The sequence below is a fragment of the Malus sylvestris genome, chromosome 6, assembly GCF_916048215.2.
Source record: "Malus sylvestris chromosome 6, drMalSylv7.2, whole genome shotgun sequence".
In the NCBI taxonomy this organism is placed as follows: Eukaryota; Viridiplantae; Streptophyta; class Magnoliopsida; order Rosales; family Rosaceae; genus Malus; species Malus sylvestris.
The window spans coordinates 34,623,482-34,645,508 of NC_062265.1; the positions used below are offsets into that span (position 1 = coordinate 34,623,482).

A 22,027-nucleotide genomic window follows, 5' to 3' on the forward strand; every position below is an offset into this window, starting at 1 on the left:
TGAGAGGGCACTCCCAACGAAGCCTTTCGAAATATTCAGCTTTCTTTCCCCCCGATAATACCTCTGCAAACAAGCTATACTAGAGCAAGAATATCTCATATCATCAGGGTTAAAAGCAAGAGTATCCCATATCATGCTTTTTCCCTGTCTTTTCCTTTGGCCTTGTTTTTACCTGTAAGACAAGGAGAAAGAGAGCAATCAGTCAGCACTTGGAATCAAGCTTCCAGCCAGGAACTGACTGCCTGGAACCCCTTACCTGATTACTTACCTGGCATTGCTCTCGAGTACTCATCTTCAACATCTTATGTTTCCAGGGAAGATTCCGCATCTGCTTGAGGAACAGATAGGGCAAGTGCGAAGGATACAAGGAAGCATGTGGAGACAAGCGTAACAGCACACGTGCCGATACATCCATTACTCTGTCAAAAGCAAAAGTATCCCATATCAGCAGGGTGGAACGTACTCTAGATTTGATGGACTTGTTTTGACCCTCAAATTCTTCAGTCGGCCTTATACTCTGGAAGAAACCAGAAAACCCTCCAGCTCAGTTCAAGAATAAGCTTGTGGAAAGTTACTTCTTCAAAAGCAAAAGTATCTCATATCATCTCTTCTCATTTTTCTTCTATTTATCCTTCATGCTGTTGCAAGATGGGGAGAAGGTGAACAATCAGTCGGAGCTCTGATTGCTTACCTTGTCTGTCACCTCTTTCAGCAGACCCCCTAGCTCGGCGACTTGGGGGACTCCTACTACATGGTTTGTATCGCGCTTGACCAAGCCTGAAACTACAAGTAAGCTTCAAGTGAAATTGATACATTACCTTGTGCATCTCCACCAGTTAAAGATACCACCCCTGGATGGAGGAAAAGTACTTCCAGAGAAGATGCCACATCTACCTATGAGACTATTAAGGCAAGTCAAGACGACACCACACTCCGATACTTAGAAGTTTCGTGATTACGAGATCATTCTCCCACAATATTTCCTAATGTCATTTGTACTAAATCATTCACTTGTACTCACTAAAGGAGAGCTTGAACCTATGTACTTGTGTAAACCCTTCACAATTAATGAGAACTCTTCTATTCCGTGGACGTAGCCAATCTGGGTGAACCACGTACATCTTGTGTTTGCTTTCCTATCTCTATCCATTTATATACTTATCCACACTAATGACCGGAGCAATCTAGCGAAGATCACAAAAAGCGACCGTTTTCGCTACCTAGGATCTATCTTGCAAGAGAACGGAGAATTAGATGGAGATCTCAACCATAGAATACGAGCTGGATGGATGAAGTGTAAGAGCGCATCCGGCGTGTTGTGTGACCGTCGTAGGCCACTGAAGCTCAAGGGAAAATTTTATAGGACGGCAATAAGGCCAGCGATGTTGTATGGCACAGAATGTTGGGCGGTGAAGTATCAACACGTACACAAAATGGGTGTAGCGGAGATGAGGATGCTTCGTGGGATGTGTGGGCACACGAGAAAGGATAAGATTGGGAATGAGGATATCCGAGGTAAAGTAGGAGTAGCCGAAATTGTAGGAAAGATGAGAGAAAATCGGCTCCGGTGATTTGGACATGTGCAAAGAAGGCCGACTGACGCTCCGGTTCGAAGATGTGACTACGGGACAGAGGTTCAGGGCCGAAGGGGTAGAGGAAGACCTAGGAAAACTTTGGAAGAGACTCTAAGAAAAGACTTAGAGTACTTGGATCTAACGGAGGACATGACACAAAACCGAGCGCAATGGCGTTCTAGGATTCATATAGCCGACCCCACTTAGTGGGAAAATGCTTTGTTGTTGTTGTTGTAACGTAGTTTTCTACTTTTTCCTTTGATTCAGAGGCATACCCTGCAAATACGAAAAAAAAAACAAACGAGTTCATGAAACAATTTCCTTTGATTTAGTTAGGTTCTTTCATGCCCATTAAAACTGCAATTTTTTCAAATCCTTTAAATATTTAAATCCAATCAAATTTGATACCAAATTCAAATTAATGAATCTTCGATTCTTCATATAAAGTTTAGGATCATTTTTCTGATTTCGAAGAAAGAGTTGTGAGTTATGAGTTTTTGGGTTGAGCTCAGATATGTGAGCATAACATGTGCATGTCATGTGCATATCGTGTACATACAGTGTATGATTGAGCTTAATATGAAGAGAGAGAACGAGTATGCGAAACAATTTTGTCCATATCTTTCTCTCTTTCTTCTTTCCACTCTGATTTCTCTTTTTTCCTTCAATTTTTTCTCTTCTCCAAAAGGCAACTTACCCTTAATACGTTTTTTCATTTAATTGCAGCAAAAGTCAAACCTTATTTTAGTGCTTGTAAATTTGGATCGAGAGAGGGAGCTGAGGGAGGGAGAAGACGAAAAAAATGAAAACCCACATATAAATAAGAGAAATGATAAAAAAAAATTAAAAAATTAAAATTGAAGGATTTGGGTCTCCTCCAAGAAACATCAAACCAATCAACTTCAACTCCAAAAATTCATCAATCAAAAAGTAAAATTAAGCAAACCCAAGTCACAAAACCTACAAATGAAAAGGTAAAAATCAAAGAAGATAAGTGGGTTAGAGGGAGAGAGCTCTTGTGCTTATTCAAAATGTAGAGAGAGGAGAGAGAGAGCTTGGATGAAGAATATGGGTGGGTTAGAGAGAGCTCTTGGATGAAGAAGATGAGTGGGTTAGAGCTTTGAACTATAATTAGGTCATCTCTGTTTCTCTCTACAAAATGAGAATGAGAGTTGGAATTTCTGGATAACCCATTTATATGGGAGGACAATTTGGTCATTTCAAGGTGTAGGAAAATTCTTATTTCTGTCCAATTGTTGTGCATGACATGTGCATATTTGAAATGTCCTATTTTTGTCACAAGATTAAGAAATTGTCCTAGTTGTGGGTATTTCCCAAAAAAATAATCTGAGGAACACCTTTGTGAAGGTGCAAAAGCCTTCTGAATCCACTGGATACAGGATTTGGTTAGGATATAAGCGATTCCAATTTTATTAGTTATCTACCCAACTCAGGAAAGAAAAAAAACCAATAGAGAAATAGAATATAAGCACGTATATATAATACGTGGATCCATGGCACTATCTTTTTTACACAGCTTTTAACACACGTACGTGTGGAGCCCGTTTTGTTAACGATCTGAATTGTCTATCTTTTATAATATCATTCATAGAGCATACTTGCAAAAAGTTAGACAAATCCATAACTACTAAGACATTCATTTGTAGTGAAGAAAATAGACGAATATAGTTCTACAAAAAAAAACGGTCATATGATTTTAGATTTGAGTGATTTTGGCATATATGATATTTGAAAGAAGACTTAAAAAATAAATAATTCAGATCGTTTAAATAATATTTTTAAGTAGGTCCATGAACATACGTGTCAAAAATTGTATAAAAAGTGTGGTGACATGATCTGTCCCCTATAATAATTATAGGAAAAATTAGTATCCGGTCCCTAGTTTTTACTGTTCATTGACTAACACCTTATTAGTTCTCAAATTTTGATTCAAGTCCCTAGCATTAATGTGATAATGAATTTACATGTTTATTATATAATTTTTTTAATATAAAAATTAGTAATTAATTTAGGGTTTAATACTCACACCTCTATTAAACTTCTAATTAATTTTCAATTCAAACATTTTCAAAATAATAAAAAATTAAATTAAATTAAGTTTGTACCTATTAGTTTTTTTTTATATATAAAAAGATTCTCAATTTTTTAATCTTAAATGTACCCATTCATATAATTTTTCAATTTTTTTAATCTTAAATGTACCCATTCTCAAATATATCAATTCGTTATATGTAAAATGTACCCTTTTTTTAATATAAAATCCATTCAAATTTTTTAATCCATGTTTAAACTTATATGGGTACATTCTTTTTCGTTGATTTGAGAATGTATCCATATTTTGGTACAATAACTTTTTTTGTTAATTTTGGTTAATATACCCATACATATATGTATGTACACACACACACACACACACACACAATATAATAGAGAGAATAATTTATATTTTATTATTTTTAATCCCATAAATTATGGGTTTTATTTAAAATCTCATTAATATAAACAATTACAAATTTCAATTTTTAATTTTTAATTAAAAAATATAGTAACTTACATTATTACATTAATATCAGGGACCTTAATCAAAAACTAAAAACTAACAAGGTTTCAATCAAAGAATATTGATAGATAGGGACCGCATCCAAAGTGTCCCATAATTATATATACATATGTGATGTGATATTAGGAAAACAAACAATTTGTGTGGTAATTATCTGTTTAGAGGCCACATATATTGTAAAATTCGTAGAAAGAAAGAGTGAAACTGGAATCCAATTATCGAATTATCCAATGAGGTTAGAATAAAGTGAGTAGTGATATGTTGGCCTCTGTTTTATGTCTGACTCTACGTAGGAGGAGTTAGTAGCAAGATATTATATAGTCTCTTTATCTTCTCCATTTTTGTGCGCATGCTGATCTGTACTTCAAATCAGAGAGGTTTCCATTTGCTGGGACATTTCCCATTTGCAGAAAAATCCATCATCTTAAATATATAATAATAATATTAAGTAAGGTTTACCTTTGATAATGTATAGAGAGAGAGAGAGAGAGAGAGATAGAGAGAGACACTATTCTTGTGAATGATTGGTCGTTTCATGTCTGTCCTTCTTTTGTATATCCCATTTATTCGATGAAGATAATAATAATCACAGCACTAACAAACTAAACGTGCATGCAGACTTGCAGATGCAGCAGCTTCATGGGATGAAATGAAATATATAAATTGATTTATACATATGCTGCCTCCCTAACGAGAAGAGAAGATATCAACTTTTTAATCTTCTTCCCTTTGCTCTGTGTATGTTTGCTTGTTCTTCTGATTGTTATGCTTGTTGAACAGTATACGGCACCTAAACCCTACGGTAAAACATTGTTTTATTGGTAGATAAATAAAACCAAATACAAAGAGTCCTTTAAATAGTGAAAACCTAAAGCAAACCCTAGACTAAAACAAGAAAGTAATTTAAACTTTAATGAGCAAGTGATTAATCCTTGGCCCGCAAGACAACTAATTTAAAAACTAATAATCTAAATTCCAACACCCCTCGTCAAACTCATGGCGGTACACGACATGGGTTTGCCAAAGTGATGAGGATGCAAGCTCCATTATACTATCTTCCGATGCCAATTCCAATACGAAATTCCATCGGTGCAAGTGCAAGATCCCAGATTCCAGTGCCAGTGCCAGTGCAAGATTCCAATGCTAGTGCCAGTACCAGTGCAAGATTCCAACCAATGCCAGTGCCAGTGCCGGTGCAAGATAAATACTAATGCTAGTGCAAACTTCCAATCCAAGTTCAAGCTACCATGCCCAATCATCCTTTCTAGATTCAGATTCCGAATCATTTGCAATATGCAAAACAGAAGGCACAACTGCGGCTACATGTGGTGGTTTATGTGGAAATCCATGTTTTTGAGATAACTCGGGACATTGGGATTTCCAATGCCCTTTCCCTTTACAATAAGAACACTCATCCATAGCAACACCAGTTTTATTACGAGGTCTTGGCCCAATTGCCGCAGCCAATGCTGAAGTGTTTGACAACGACGAAGAGAGCCTATGCAACTGCACACAGACTTCTTCGACTTGTAACTCATTAAGAACAGAATCAACAGATGGAAGATGAGTTCGATGTAGGATGGAGCTACGGAGTGTCTCGAACTCATCCCGAAGAGGCATTAGAAACTGAACAAGACGTTGTTCTTCTCTATATTGACAATAAAGCTCGACGATGCCAAGTCCTTTAGGTTCAGTCAATGCAAGTTGATCCCAAAGATTGGTCATTTCATTATAAAAAACTTGAATACTCTTATCACCCTGCTGGATTGCACGAATCTCCATTTCTAGTTGATACCTCTTAGCAAAATTGGCCTTGGTATACAACTTTGCTAAGTGATCCCAAACTTCCTTACATGTTGAGAACTTAGCAAGTTGCATTCCAATAGTCAAATCAACAGAATTATTAATCCAAGTAATAATCTTTGAATTATTCATCTCCTATGCAGCAAACAATTCAACATGATTCTCATCTTTAGGGTTATTCGGAATAGAAACCATTCCAGAAACATAGCCCCACAATCCTTTTCCAATCAAAAAATTCTTCATCACATACGCCCAATACACATAATTATTTCCATTTAATTTCACACCAATGGCTTGTAGGGAATCATCCTTTGCAGATGCCATGACAACACTCCGTAAAAAAAAAAAAAAAAATACCTGATAGCAAGCAGGCGACTTAAACAAACGGGTACGGGTTTTGATCTGGTACTGGTGCAGACTGATGCAAGTTCAAGCCGATGCAGATTCAATGGGTGTGGGTGCGAGGGTTTCAAGGCTTATGCGCACGAGGGATGACAGGCTGCGTGTCAAGCTGCAAGTCAAGTGATGCAAGTACGAACTCGAGAATACAAAGGTGCAGGGCGGCGAAGCGGTGTGCGGTGGTCCAGTTGGCTGCGATGATTGCAGCGATTCAAGCAGGTGAGAATTCAAGCCGGTGCAGGCAGGTTACAGTCGGAAGCGTCCATATAGGTGCAGTGGTGCAGGGGCGATCTGGTGCTGGTGGTGGAGACTGATCTGGTACGGGTTCACAAATCACTCAGGCTGACGGCACCGAGACAGGTCCAGGGAACCTGCTCTTGATACCATGTTGAACAGTATACGGCACCTAAACCCTACGGTAAAACATTGTTTTATTGATAGATAAATAAAACCAAATACAAAGAGTCCTTTAAATAGTGAAAACCTAAAGCAAACCCTAGACTAAAACAAGAAAGTAATTTAAACTTTAATGAGCAAGTGATTAATCCTTGGCCCGCAAGACAACTTATTTAAAAACTAATAATCTAAATTCCAACAATGCTACCTACCCACCCTCCCCAATGGACTCGTAGAAGGAAGAGAATTGGGTTACAACTTACACCATCTAATTTCAAAAGCATATTGACACGTTATTGATCATCAACGTGTCCTCAGTATATCTTGCTGCCATGCACAACATAATCAATGTGTTGTCAATAAAAGTGTAAGCCTCAAAAAACTAAAGACGTATCACCATTTCATTGAGTGATTGGACCAAGTCAGCTAGTGAAGTGGTTTGATGACCCAAGTTTTGCAACTTGCAAAGGGCCTAAAAATCTCGAACTTGGATTTTCCCCCTTTCCCTTCCCTATCCTCCTCTCACTCTTTATTTTACCTTTCTCTTTATAAAAAAATTACATAAGATGTTGACGTGACTTAACCGTAGGGATGTCAATAGTTCGGTTTGGGGACGGAAATACTATATACATCCCCATAACCACGCAAATTAATCATATCCATAACCATAAATTAACCATCGGGTATTATCTATAATCATACCCACAGGGTAACGGATTTCCCATCGGTTAATGATTATATCCATCTTCATCAATACAAAAAAATTATTTGTTCAATTGACGCATAATAATTTAGTAAATATTAATTTCGCTATTAAATATTTGATGTATAGGATGATTTAATGAATGGATCTTGTGAAGCATAAAAATTAGAGCTAAACATTGATAATGTTGTGATTGTGTTTGATATACCATTGAATTCTCATAGATTTTGATTCATATCAAAACTTTTGAACTTTTCCACAAAATGCAACTTTTGTATTCTTAAAGTAATGAGTTCGGTAAATAATGAATATATATATATATATATAATACTATTATATTATATATTCGGTTCGGATTCGAAAACGAATACGGATTGGAGACCTCTATAACCATATCCAAAACCATAACCGAATAATATTCACGGTTTTTTCCCATATCCAAAATATACCCGAATTTTCATACCCCAATCCAATCCATTCAGGCGGTTATCCACTAAAACGATTAGAATTGCCATCCCTACTTAACTATGATTGTTCAAATAGGAAGGGATGGAAAAAAAAAGAAAAAAAAAAAGAGAGAATCTTACAAAAAAGAGGGATGTGCTATCCACACATCCCTTTTTACTTCTCACACACCCCTTGTTAATTTTTGTCCGTTGATCTTCTTCAATTCATCCGATCCGACTGCCGAAAATAAAAAAGGTGTGAGAGAAATAAAAAGGAGTGTGTGGATATCACACTCAAAAAAAAAATTTCACTGCTCTACCAACATTGTGTAAGATTAGGTTCCATTATTTTGGAGTCAATGACTCTAGTTTGTCCATATAATCCTTTTATTACTGTGCTGATGTCATCCACACTAAGTTAATCTCTCACACTTCAAAAGATTAGTAATTACATATTTTCTATCGTGATTTATCTATTGTGAGCATAATTTGTATTTTTATCAGTACTAGCACTCGCATGAAGGAGGAATCTTATTCTTAGATGGAGTAATAAGATTATCATCATTATAATAAAAGAATAATAATTCACGAACCCCACCAATCCACTACTTTATTCAATATTTACAATAAAATGAATTACACACATTACGTTTTTTTTCTTTTCTTTTAATCTATGCAATTTAAAAATTGAAAATAAAAAAAAGTGTGAGAAAATCATTTTTTTCAATTTAGATGAAATCACAAACCAAGCACCTTGATCGAAACCCTCATATATTTATTGTTTTTCTTTGTTTAACTGGATTTACATTAGAATAATAACATTAAGGGAAATTTGTATTAGTTGAGAAGGGACTCAACAATGTTAGAAAATTACAATTTACAAGTGATTGACAAGGCATGCAACATGTCGATAATTGCTAATCAACTAGGTGTTTAAGTTTGCATCTAAATGACAAAATCACACGTCGATGATTACTAATCAAGAAAACTCGAGACATATGACATGACACATACGGTTGCTAAACAAAAACAAGAACAAAATTATGACGCCATTAGTGTTAGTTGGAAATTGGACTGTTGATCGTGGGTGGCTCGAAAATCGTCATACATAAAGATAAATCCAATGGTTGTTTCGTTTCATGTGTCTCTATGTACCCAAGCCAAGAGCCAGAGCCACCTGTTAAAGCACACTTGTTCGTCTTCCATGCATAATGCACCACTAAATATTTGCCAACCCAATAAATAATTGGTGTGGGTAGATTGAGAGTTGAATTTTTTAATTTGCAGAGTACTACCATTATTCATAGAAAGATAGAATTATATATTGAATAGTACTACCATCCATTTATTGGTGGTACATCTTTTAAATCTCTAGCATTGGTACAATGGATGGACCAACAATATTATTCATACATGCTTTCATTTTTTACTATGCACCTGCGTCAGCGTTTTTTTCATTGAGTACACGTTTAATGCTTCGCTCATTTGATGTATGCTTACTTACATTGGTGCATAATAAAATTTTCAAACAAATTGACCAAAACATCTTTATTGCAAGCGAACATGTTAAGTTCACTTGAGATCGATTCACCTAAATTTGACATGAATAAAAAAAATAGATGTTAATTGAATTTTATTTAGTCGAGTCAATTGGATTATTTATACATTTATGTATTTTTGACTTAAAATTATGTATTCATTTTAAATATTCTAATTATGTATTAACAAACAAATATTTACTGGAAAATATATGTATTAACAAACAAACAGGTTTTATTTTTCTATGAAAAATAATTTAAAATTTGTTCAGTGTCACGCACTCCAAAGAATGCCACCCAAACCAAGACACAAACGCTTTGTTGTGTTGCAATTATTGGTTAAGAAGAAAATAATATGTTTTGTATTCTCTTCTATTATATTATTTGCTTGTCGATTTTGCCGCTTGAGTATGTCATTGTAGTAGTATAAATGTAAAATATATAATTGAATTAAAATTATTATGATTGTAAAGCATTTAGTATAAGTAAATTTATTATATTTGTTTGATACTTCACTGTATGCTAATATTAATAAATCGAATAATATGTGTTTTAATTTTTTCACAATATTAAAATACGGTTGTTGTGACATATTGGGTGTGGGTAAAATCTATTCGCTGGCAAAGAGGTAGTTTTCTTGTGCCTTTCACTGACGGAACGAGTTGTCGTTTTCCAAGACCTACCAGCAGCAAGGCGTTGTTAATTGCGGGCATCACTAAGTTTTAAAAATAAAGATGCCCTTTTTGGCTTAATCCATTAAACTAACACCGTCCGCGTTTGAGCCATGTATTATAGTTTAGTAATATTTTTTTTATTTGAGAAATTTTAAATTTAATTTTCGAACAAATTTAAATTACATTATTGTTAATTTGTTATGCAATTTAACATAATGTCTGACTGCTTAATGTAGATAATAGTTTTTATAATATTATTTGTTAATAAAAAAAATGTTTTAATAATAATGTTAGGAAGATTAAATTTTCAAACCAAATGACGGTGGTTGATGATTAGATTATTACTTAAAATTAACATGTTAATTTTTTTTATTAATGACACATAATTTGATTTAAATTTTTTATTTCTATAACATTATCCATTATTTAATCCATTATATTGTGCGAGTAAGACTGTAGTGTACAATAATAATATATTTTGTATTGTACTACATCATGTTCCATTTGGGAAATTCCGTTCCTATCCCTTCCCATCTCTCTCCTCTCTCAGAGAGAAGAAGACAACCCTCCAGACTCCAGAGGCAGAAACAGAAGCAAAGCAATTGCTGCTCTGTGACCAGCTGGGTGCTGCTGCTCTCAGAGATCTTTCCTTCCAATTCGGTTCACTCAAAATCCCTAGAACCCTAAAACCCAATTTTCTCCGGATCGTTCTTAAATTCAACGGCAAACACAAAACCCATTTCTGTTGATACAAACATGAGGATGCGGCCTAGATTTCTTGCACCTTATTCTACCACTATTGTGATATTTTCCACACCAAGTTTGTGTTGATTTGATTTCCAAGCCTCCCCAAAACTTCACCTGGAAAAAGTTGCACACCAACTGGCCTTTTAAATTGCTGTTGGGAGATTTTATCTCTATAACCTACGGATTATTGTGATTTAGTCCCTAAAACTTCTGTGATTTTTCCGAACTGTATTCGACGATTTCGGGCGTCGAGGTTGTCTCAAACTATTCCTCATCACCTCAGGTACCTTATGGACTTATTGCATGTAAAGATTCAGATTTGTGATTTAAAATAATTGAGTTTTAGTAAATTATTAGTTTAAATTACTGGTTTTGGAGAATTATTCATTAAATTTATGGGTTATTTGATGTAATTTTATCTGAGATTCAGTAATTTTTTTTATAGGTTTTGTAGAATATTTCGATTAAATTTCTGGGTTTGGTAGTGGTGTTTTAGTTTATGTGCATTTGAATGAATCTGGTAATTGGAGTTTTGGATTTTTTGAGTTCTTATATCCGAACTCTCTTTCTCTCTCTCTTCAGTTTCCATCAACCTTTATACTCAAATACTGTCCAAAGTGAAAATTTGTGGAAAGGGAAAAGATTTGTTGTTAGGGAAAAGCTATATTGTTGTAGAAAGATTTGAAATAGCTGAAATAGTTGAAATGTGTTTGCTTTCCATTTATCTCATTTTTATTCGGTGTAAACACTCACTTCTCTGGCTAATTTTTTTGTTTGTTTTTCTGGGTTTTGGCAAAAAAGTGGTAATTGTAGATTCTGATATTGAAGGGTTGATCTTTTGGGAAAATGATAAAAAGGGTTGAAAGAAATTTTTATAATGATTCGGGTTTTGTGTGATTGTATTAGTGTTCAGTTGAATCCCCAAGAGACCAAAAGGGGATTAGGATGTTCTATCTGAATTGCAGTTCATTAGGGACATTTTTATTAAGTAGAAGAAGGAATAGCGTATGAGGATTAGTCTTAATTTTAGATTCAACTCAACAGTCAACACTAAGCCCAGCCTAAACCCAACCTAAACCGCTGAATATATATGTGCATTCTTATCAAAATTTTCCGTAGTTTTTCCTTTTTATTCTTCCCTACTATTGTAATAATTTCATTTTCCGAGGATTGTGTTAATTTTTTCACTGCAACTTTGTATGATTTCTGATCATTTCATGTGTTAGATCAAATTTTTTGAGGATGTTGGACCCAAAGAAGAAGATAGCCATTAGTTGATAAGGAAACGGTGAAATACCTTTATGTAATGAATTTATTTATTTATTTATTTATACTCCCTCCTCTCCCAGACCCTGCGTAAAGCGGGAGCCTTGTGCACTAGGTATGACCTTTTATTTATTTATACTCCCTGCAACATATAAAGAACGTCAACTGTGTGTGTCATACTTTTCTGATTTAGCTTTGAGTTATGATTTATGATACTGTAATGGTTTTGTTCTCATAATTCATGTTTGAAGTCAGGAAAACTCATATGTTGCTTTTGCAGTTTGATTAGCAGTTGCTAATTAGAATTGGCTAATTCTTCTTCGTATAAATATTTAGCAATTGTATGATGAGGCTAATTAGAATTAGTCAGCTTATGGATGCGTTAACATGTTTAAGTAGTAATAATTAAACTCAAAAGATTTTTGGCAACGAAGAAGAAAGAAGAGTGAAATACTGAGGAACAAGTGAAAAGTTGGGACATGGAAAAACAAGATATTTTCCTATTTTTATGTGTATTATATCTATATGAACATCTTAATTCCAAACTTTTGCTATGTAATATATTCTACAAGCACCTATCTTTTGTTCCTTATTGAACACAAGGATGTAAATAGATTTTGATCATTCCACACGTTTAAAACAATTTAAAAACCTGCGGCATCGTGCGGGCATGCATTGCTAGTAATTTGCTAGTTCAATGATATGGGTCTGCTGGATTTGGCCATAAATTTTATTGGCAAGTGTGTTTGAATGTTCTAATCCTGCCTTGCCTTGATTCGGTTGCTATTTTATTCTTAATTGCTTTTTGAGCTGATTAATTAGTGAGTGAGTGAAGTTTGAGCTGAATTATGGTTTGATCTGTATGCACTCTCACTCTGCAGACATCATTAGTTGAATTTCACCATGGTGAGGAAGAAGAGAAATCAAAATCCTGGTGGAGGTGAAGGCTCTCAGCCTCAGGAAGGCAGTGGGGGGAGTGATCAATCTTCCCAGAGGAGTTCACCCGCACCTGCACCCGCACCAGCACCACAACAATACTATGAAGGAGGAAGAGGAGGAGGACCAGGCGGTTACCAAGGTGGAGGAGGAGGAGGACTAGGCGGTTACCAAGGTGGGGGAGGAGGAGGACCAGGCGGTTACCAAGGTGGGGGAGGAGGACCTGGAGGTTACCAAGGTGGAAGAGCCTGGGCCCAACAAGGACCACAGGGGGGACAGAGAGGCTATGGTGGTGGTGGCGGCGGCCGTGGCCGTGGGATGCCACCACAACAGCAATATGGTTATGGTGGGCCCTCTACCTCGCCCTCACAGGCCCCTGAATTCAGAGGTAGATCCCGGGGTGGTCAGGGAGGAGGAGGTCGTGGAGGAACTGGCAGTGGTGGAAGTAGTCGTGGCCGCGGGGGAGGAGGACCTTCTTTTGGTGGTGGCTCAGCTAGACCATCGGTTCCCGACCTGCACCAAGCGACCTCTGCTCCGTATGTTGCTGGGGTCACCCCTCAAGCCACAGGCCCTGCACCCTCCTCATCCTATGAGCCTCAGCCTTCAGTATTGGTGGAACCTTTGCACCAGATGACCATCCAGCAAGAAGGTGTTCCTGCTCCTTCTCCTGGCAATACAATTCAACCCATTCCGGCCTCGAGTAAGTCAGTGAGGTTCCCTCTTCGCCCTGGCAAAGGCACCACTGGCATAAAATGTATAGTCAAGGCAAACCACTTCTTCGCTGAATTGCCCGACAAAGATTTGCACCAGTATGATGTGAGTTATTTTACCGTCCATATATGTCTTTGTCCTTCTCATATTGTTCTAAAAATCTGTGTTTGATAATTGCTTTCAATGCATATTATTTGTTGTTAGGTTACAATTACACCTGATATTGCATCGCGGAGGTTGAATCGGGCTGTGATGAAGCGGTTGGTGGATTTATACAGAGAATCCCATCTTGGAAATCGGCTACCTGCCTATGATGGGCGCAAAAGTTTGTATACTGCTGGCCCTCTCCCTTTCTCATTGAAGGACTTCAGAATTACCCTTCTGGATGATGATGATGGATCAGGCGGGCAAAGGTGGGATACTTAGTGCTCAAAATTTGTTTGTACATAGTTTCTGTTGACAGTTTTCTTACCCATATGATTATCATTCTGTCCTTCTTGCAGGAGGGAGAGAGAATTTAAAGTGGTTATCAAATTTGCTGCACGTGCTGACCTGCACCATCTAGAACTCTTTCTGATGGGGAGGCAATCTGAGGCTCCTCAGGAAGCCCTGCAGGTTCTGGACATTGTTCTGCGTGAACTGCCTACCGCCAGGTATACGATATCTATCTTCTATATGTGTTCAGTACACATCAATATTCACACATTAATATTGCTCTAGAGCTAAATCTGTTGGACTTGATTGATTGTAGTTACTATCCTGTTGCGCGTTCGTTTTATTCCCCTGACCTGGGTAGAAGGCAGTCACTTGGTGAGGGTTTGGAAAGTTGGCGTGGATTCTATCAAAGTATTCGTCCAACACAGATGGGGCTATCTCTGAATATTGGTACCTGATTTTTGAAGATTTTTAAATCAAAGTTTTACAGCAACCATCTTGATTGTTTTTTCTCCAGTTCACTTCCTTTTATCAATTCGACTTTTCCATTAACATTGACAAAATATCAATGTTCCAGACATGTCATCTACTGCTTTCATTGAGCCACTTCCGGTCATTGAGTTTGTCAATGAGCTGCTCAACCGAGACATTTCATCTAGACCATTGTCTGATGCTGATCGTGTGAAGGTAAGATTTTGTTCATCGTCTTGTGATAAATTGTGAAGGTAGGTTTAGTTTTTGTTTTATCAATCTCCCTAGGGAGCTTCCACTGCAGGATCCTGCTTGTGTTGGTTTGTGTTTTATTCTGGACTGTTCAAACGGTGGAAGTCCATTTATTTTCCTGTAGGTGCAGAATCCCACTGCAGAAGCTGCCTCTTATTTTTCCTTCATTTTGTGTCAAAATCAACTTCATTTCTGTTAAATTTTTGGATGGAATATTGGAATATTTTATCAACTTTTCATCAAGGCTAGATGTTTATTGTGACAAACCAATCTTGTTTGTGTAATGTAACTTTCTCGATATGCTGTCTGACAGTCTGTAGAATTAACTTTCACTTTAATTTATAACGGATATCAGAATCATTGTTTTTTGTGTAACAACAGATAAAGAAGGCTCTGCGAGGAATAAAGGTTGAAGTTACGCACCGTGGAAATATGCGCAGAAAATATCGCATATCTGGTTTGACATCGCAGGCAACAAGAGAACTGACGTGAGTATTCACATCTTATGTCGTCATTGGTTACTTGTGTGGATTAGAAATTGCTTACTATCACAAGTTTTGATGATAATGATAAACCCCCCATACTTTTGGACCGATTCATTTGCCCCCATCCTGAATGTCTAATTTCCTAAATGTTCATACACACTATGGACGTGCTTTTAGTATAGTCCCTTTTATCAGCCTTACCTGTCAAAGGGGAAGGATAGAGAAGAAAAAAATCAGAGAAAAATGAAAGAGGAGAGAAAATACACAGAATTGAGAGGAAACTTTGGATCCTGAACCTTTTTGTTATTCTTTTAATGAAGTGAAGAAAAAGTATCATGAAAATGTGAGCAGAGATGATAGAGATGAGGGAGAGAGGAGAGAAAAAACATATAATGGTATACAATAAGCCCTAAAAACCATGTGAAATAGGTTTTAGTTTTACATTTCTCATGCCTCTCTTTGCCGTTTTCCTCGCCCATCTCCCTCTCTCGCATTTGTCTCTTAAATTAGAAAAAGTTATTATAAATCTTCATCAGGTAGACTCTTAGTTTTTACTTGAGGCTGCCGCTGCATACACTTGTTTTTCTGACGCTGTTTCTTGATTGTTTAGCTTCCCACTCGATCAGCAAAATACTATGAAATCAGTTGTTGAGTACTTTCATGAAACCTATGGCTTCATCATTAAGCATACCCAGCTGCCTTGCCTACAAGTGGGAAATCAACAAAGATCAAATTATTTGCCCATGGAGGTAAGAAGTGCAACTTTCTTTGTATTTTATTTTATTTATTTTTAACTGGACAAGCATGTTAATAAGCAATCATTGTGTTCAGGTTTGTAAAATTGTTGAGGGTCAGAGGTACTCCCGGAGGCTGAATGAGAGACAGATTACTGCTTTGCTTAAAGTGACCTGTCAGCGTCCTTACGAAAGGGAACATGACATTATGCAGGTTAGATATTGTGGATTTCTTTTATTGGCTTACATCACAACTGTTACGTTTCATGTATGGTGTACCGATTTTTCATTTAGTGAAATTTAATTTGTTTGTCTTCTGATGTTGACATTCCTTGGGCCTGACTTGTAAAGTTCTACTCACTCGGTATCTGTTGGTTGAAATTTTCACTCTTCAGACAGTTCGTCAAAATGCTTACCACGAAGATCCTTATGCTCAGGAGTTTGGGATTAAAATCAGCGAGAATCTCACTTTGGTTGAAGCTCGCATCCTTCCTGCGCCCAGGGTATATGTTTTTTCAAGCTTTTGGTACCACCCTTTGTTCCTTCACTAAATGGATGAAATTAAGCTGAATCTTGTTTCGCAGCTTAAATATCATGATACAGGCAGAGAAAAGGATTGCCTGCCTCGAGTTGGACAGTGGAACATGATGAATAAGGTATCTTTAGCATAAATCTATGGTTTCCTTTTTCAGAATAGTTTGTAATTGATGAGCACATGAAGCTGGCTGTATACATGTGTCTATATTTTTGTGCATGGCAATTAATTTGCTTCTGCCATGAAACCTTTTATATACTTTGGGCTACATTCTGTGGTGGGGATGTTAGGAATTCTTGTTAATGTTGTGCTGTTGTAGCACTAGCCTAGAAATTAATTGTTTAAAGTAAAATAAGTAGGTGGTGGTGGGTTAGAGAAAGAGTGTGTTTGGGTTGTGAAGGAGAAGCAAGTATCTCAAAAAAAAAAAAATCCCAGGTTTTTCTTTTTACTTTTTTGGGGGTTTGGGTGGAGGGAAGGGAAAGTGCATGGCAGCCACAGATGTTCTGTGTCTATGAGGTCATACTTAGAAATGGCATTTGTTCTTAGTTTTGGTTCCTTTCAGATTGCTTGTAGAACAATAATGGTATTGTGCACTGGACCGATCACCTATATATCGCATCTCTGCAATGGCATTTGTTCTTAGTTTTGGTTCCTTTGGACTAGTTTGCTAACTTGATCAGTCGCTGATTTAGTTGGCCTTGCACATGATATTCTGCCTATCTTATGTTGGCAATAGAAGGGCATATAATGTTTCTGTTAAGTTCTAGTGGTTTTCTAGAAAAAGGCATTACCACCGGTGGTTGTAACTTGTCGGAGGTTATTGTGGCTGTGTTTCCCATATTGAATGATGATGTTTTTGTCTCTTGTTGAAGTCGAGGGTATAATTGTCTTTATACTTTCTTTGATTTACTATTGTATTGTTTCAGAAAATGGTTAATGGCGGCAGAGTCAACAATTGGATGTGCATAAATTTTTCATGGAGTGTGCAAGATGCTGCTGCCCGTCGGTTCTGCCAAGAACTTGCTCAAATGTGTAATGTTTCTGGCATGGTATGAGGCCTGTGATGCCCTTATATTTTATTCATTCTCTTCTAAATCTGTGATACCTCATGCAATGTTGGATTTCCCTTAGGATTTCAATCCTGAACCAGTACTTCCACCTATTACCGCTCGTCCAGATCAGGTGGAGCGGGCTCTGAAAACTCGCTACCAAGAAGCCATGACCAAACTTCAGGGCCAGGAGATTGAGCTGCTTATTGCTATCTTGCCTGATAATAATGGCTCTCTTTATGGTTTGGAACTTGAACTAAATTAACTTAATTAACCATATTGCTCTGTCAAAGTTTTGCCATTTTTTTATTTTAGGAATGGATCTTGGACTTGACATTTGTCATTATTTGCTATCCAGGTGATTTGAAACGAATATGTGAGACAGATCTTGGCATTGTTTCCCAGTGTTGTTTAACAAAACACGTCTTTAAGACAAATAAGCAACAGTATTTGGCAAATGTAACTTTGAAGATTAATGTGAAGGTTGGGGGGAGGAATACAGTGCTAGTTGATGCTCTGTCAAGGCGAATTCCTTTAGTCAGTGACCGACCTACTATCATTTTTGGTGCTGATGTCACCCATCCTCATCCTGGAGAGGATTCAAGTCCATCAATTGCAGCTGTGTGTTACTGAACATACATTTGTGCTTTAGCTTGCATGTGAATTTATTCTCTTCGCCCCAGAGTGGGGTTTGACTATTTCAAAATTATTATTCAGGTTGTGGCGTCTCAAGACTGGCCTGAAATTACAAAATATGCTGGTTTGGTTTCCGCTCAAACCCACCGACAGGAACTCATCCAAGATTTATTCAAAACATGGCAGGATCCAACAAGAGGGACAATGTCTGGTGGCATGATCAAGTATGACTCTGTTTCTCTCTCTCTCTCTCATTCATTTAGGTTCTTCTAGTATTAGTTGTTGGACATGATTACTTTCCTTTTTCTTAATGCATATAAATAAACTTATGCTTGGGATTATAGGATTCAGATATTTATTCTTTTGAATACAGGGAATTGCTCATATCTTTCCGTAGATCAACTGGGCAGAAACCTCAACGCATCATATTTTACAGGCATGTCTTATATTCTGCTGCCACTACCTTTACTTCGTTTTTTCTCTGATCTGATGGTGTATCTATGGTTGTGCAGGGATGGTGTCAGTGAAGGGCAGTTCTATCAAGTTTTGCTGTATGAACTTGATGCCATTCGTAAGGTAAATCTACTTTGTTAAAATTCAGTTTCTCAACTTTAGTCATAAATTATAACTTCCTTTCTGTTTCGCATCTTTTGTCAGGAAATTGATAAACCTTAGTTAATCCCTTTCTCATCTTAATATATACTATCTGTTTTTTTTTTTTCTCCATAATTCAGGCATGCGCCTCTTTGGAGCCAGACTATCAGCCTCCAGTGACTTTTGTTGTGGTTCAGAAGCGCCATCATACCAGATTGTTTGCCAACCACCATAATGACCCGAAAACAGTTGACAGAAGTGGGAATATATTACCCGGTACTAATTCTGCTAGACTTGGAACTTCTTTTCCATGATTTTAAGAACTCATATGTGAAATGTGGTATAAAACGCTTTGACATTGATTTTACAGGTACTGTCGTAGACTCAAAGATTTGTCATCCAACTGAATTTGATTTCTACTTATGCAGCCATGCTGGAATTCAGGTAGCGATTCGTTTATTGTATGTTAATGTATACTCTGAAAAGTTTTGGGAGTGTTGTTAAATTAGTAGTCATCATGTTAAACAGGGCACTAGCCGTCCAGCTCATTACCATGTGCTATGGGATGAAAACAAATTTTCAGCTGATGGATTGCAGACCCTTACAAATAACCTTTGCTACACGTAAGTTTGGTGGTGCACCTATTAGTTTCATGTTTGTCATTTTGTTTGTGTTTGTTTTAGTGATTGAGTTCAACTGATGCAGATATGCGAGGTGCACCCGTTCTGTTTCCGTGGGTGAGCGCGCTCTCTCTCTCTCTCAGATTATTTTTATAACATGCTCATTTCGTTGAATTACTAGTAAAGAGTAAAATTGACGAGTTTTCCAATTTGGCAGTGCCCCCTGCGTACTATGCCCATCTTGCTGCATTTCGAGCCCGTTTCTATATGGAACCACAAACGTCGGAAGGGGGGTCAGTGACAAGTGGTGCTAATGCTGGACGTGGATATGGGGGTGGCGGAGGATCAGGTGGACGGGGTACGCGAGCAGCTAGTGCAAACGCTGCAGTGAGGCCCTTACCTGCTCTGAAGGAGAATGTGAAGAGGGTTATGTTCTACTGTTAGGGGAGGAATAATCTGTCCTGGTCCCTGGTAATAATTGACATTTGACCAAGTAGTTATTAAGTTAAACAGTAAGATAGTGATCTGGTATTTTGATGCATGAGAGATGCATCCCAAATCATATGGTTCTGGTTTGGGGTTTGGCAATAAACAATGTATGTGTTGTTGAACCTGGTGCCACTGCACTGCCACCAATGCAGATATTGGGAAAACATTTCCCCCCAATGATAATAATAATGTGGAATGAGTAATGCCAAGAAGACTAAAGCGTTTTGTAGTATTTACAAATGCATTATTACTTTACCCGCAGTCGTATTTTATTTGTTTATGAATAAACAAGTGTGTATATATATAATTTTTTTTTAGTAGAACGATATATGTTACATTAGGGGGGAAGGGGGAGTTCGGCGAAAGTCATAAAGAGAAATAAACAAGTATATTAGAAAAAGGAAGAAGGGAGTAAACCCAATGCAACAAGAGCAAAGAAAAGAAGGCATCAAATCACCCAAAGTAACTTGTATACAAGATCAAATCACAATCCAAGTAACCAGGCCATCATCTGGGGCTGCCACTTGTCATGCCAACAAAATGTTGAGTAGTTTCCGTCACGAATTATATGCCTCAAGAAATATGCCTAAACTTGGTCCCTAAGATTTAAGTGACTTTTTCCAATTCCATATGAACAAACGCTAGACTAGACTAGAGGATGAATGGACCACCTTCAAAAAGTTGGCTTTTAAATCAATCCATTCCAATCCACCCAAACAGAAATAGAGTAGAGCTTACTTGAGCTTTTTGATGAAAAGTTAAAGTAGCAACAAAAACAGAACAAATTGCACAAGAAACCGCTGCCCTTGCAAACAAACTTAGTTGAACATGAAAACTGAAAAGGATTGGATATTGACCTTGGGATTGGATTGGATTGGATAGTAGTGGTACTTTGGTCATTTAAGAAGCAGCCTCCGGAAAATAAAAGAAATTACATGAAATGAATGAATAGGTGGTGCGGGTGTCGAAAATCAACTAGAACGAAAAGAAAAGAAAAGAAATGAAAAGAAGAGAAAATAAAAGGGAAGAGGAAGAGAATCACACTCAAATCAAGCTGTGCATTTAGCTTTAAGCCCATCATTAAAGTTTTATACTAAAATTAATTGGCAATAAGTTAAGTGACTAACTCCTTAAACCTATTCTCCTTTGCAATGTTTTCTAACTTTCTCACGTGAGACGTTTCTTCACCCTCTCATATGCCCACTCCTGTGTGGTTGAGTCAATCACGTGAACAAGTTAACGGGTAACGTGAGACATGTGTGGTCGTTTTGCCTCATACTTAATGTAACTTGCTCTAATTTCAAAAGAAAGTTGACGTTCCAACCCAAACAAGAATGATAAAGAATGGCCTAACCTTAGCATGTTTGGATAGACCTGGAAATGATTAATTAGACCTTTGTCAACGTGTCGAAATGAGTATAGAATGTTGACACGGCACAACCCATCAAAGTAACGCATCTATTCATTTTCAATATGACTTTATAAGATAGAACATGAGCACGTTGTTTTCACGCAGCAAAGTGTCGTGTACGATTGTTCTACAAACTTTAAAAAGCAATTGTTACACTTTCTGTTTTTATCATAAATACGATTAAATACACCATCAAATATTATCTTTATCTAGCGTTTTACAGTGGATTTTATTTTGATTTGAGTGTAAAATGATTATTTTGAAATGTCAATAACAATTCTGATTTTGTTAGTTTTAAAAAGAAAGAAAACTAATGAAAAGGGTTTGAAAACTTTGAGTTTTAATGATAAGGACAAAATAAAGGGTAAAATGAATAGTATCAGGTTTGACTTTTTAGTGTAAAAATGTGGTTTTTCGTTAAAGTGAACAGTACCGTGGGCTTTTCGTTAAAACTCCCTTTAAAGAAATCCTAGCTTTGTGCGGTGTAAAAAAGAAATATTTTATTGGATGAAGTAGGGGTAGGAAGAAGGACGGAGTGGTCA

The 22,027-nt window shown here is 36.9% G+C and overlaps 1 protein-coding gene across 2 annotated transcripts; it reads left to right on the plus strand.

Annotated features, from left to right (window-relative positions):
* Nucleotides 1-10,631: 10,631 nt before the first annotated feature.
* Nucleotides 10,632-20,329, plus strand: LOC126625247 (protein argonaute 1-like). Of its 2 annotated transcripts, XM_050294336.1 has the most exons (23): nucleotides 10,633-11,144; nucleotides 13,009-13,205; nucleotides 13,239-13,879; nucleotides 13,979-14,187; nucleotides 14,278-14,427; nucleotides 14,526-14,659; nucleotides 14,787-14,896; nucleotides 15,314-15,420; nucleotides 16,028-16,166; nucleotides 16,249-16,365; nucleotides 16,547-16,654; nucleotides 16,736-16,807; nucleotides 17,613-17,735; nucleotides 17,818-17,977; nucleotides 18,094-18,356; nucleotides 18,453-18,595; nucleotides 18,745-18,807; nucleotides 18,884-18,947; nucleotides 19,106-19,241; nucleotides 19,336-19,409; nucleotides 19,494-19,588; nucleotides 19,671-19,702; nucleotides 19,803-20,329. In XM_050294336.1, the coding sequence occupies exons 2-23, from the start codon at nucleotides 13,031-13,033 to the stop codon at nucleotides 20,027-20,029; spliced, it is 3,342 nt and encodes a 1,113-aa protein (XP_050150293.1). In that variant the 5' UTR covers nucleotides 10,633-11,144; nucleotides 13,009-13,030; the 3' UTR covers nucleotides 20,030-20,329. The 2 variants fall into 2 exon arrangements, with proteins under 2 accessions (XP_050150292.1, XP_050150293.1); XM_050294335.1 differs by having other exon boundaries at nucleotides 10,632-11,144; nucleotides 13,009-13,879.
* The last annotated feature ends 1,698 nt before the right edge of the window (nucleotides 20,330-22,027 follow it).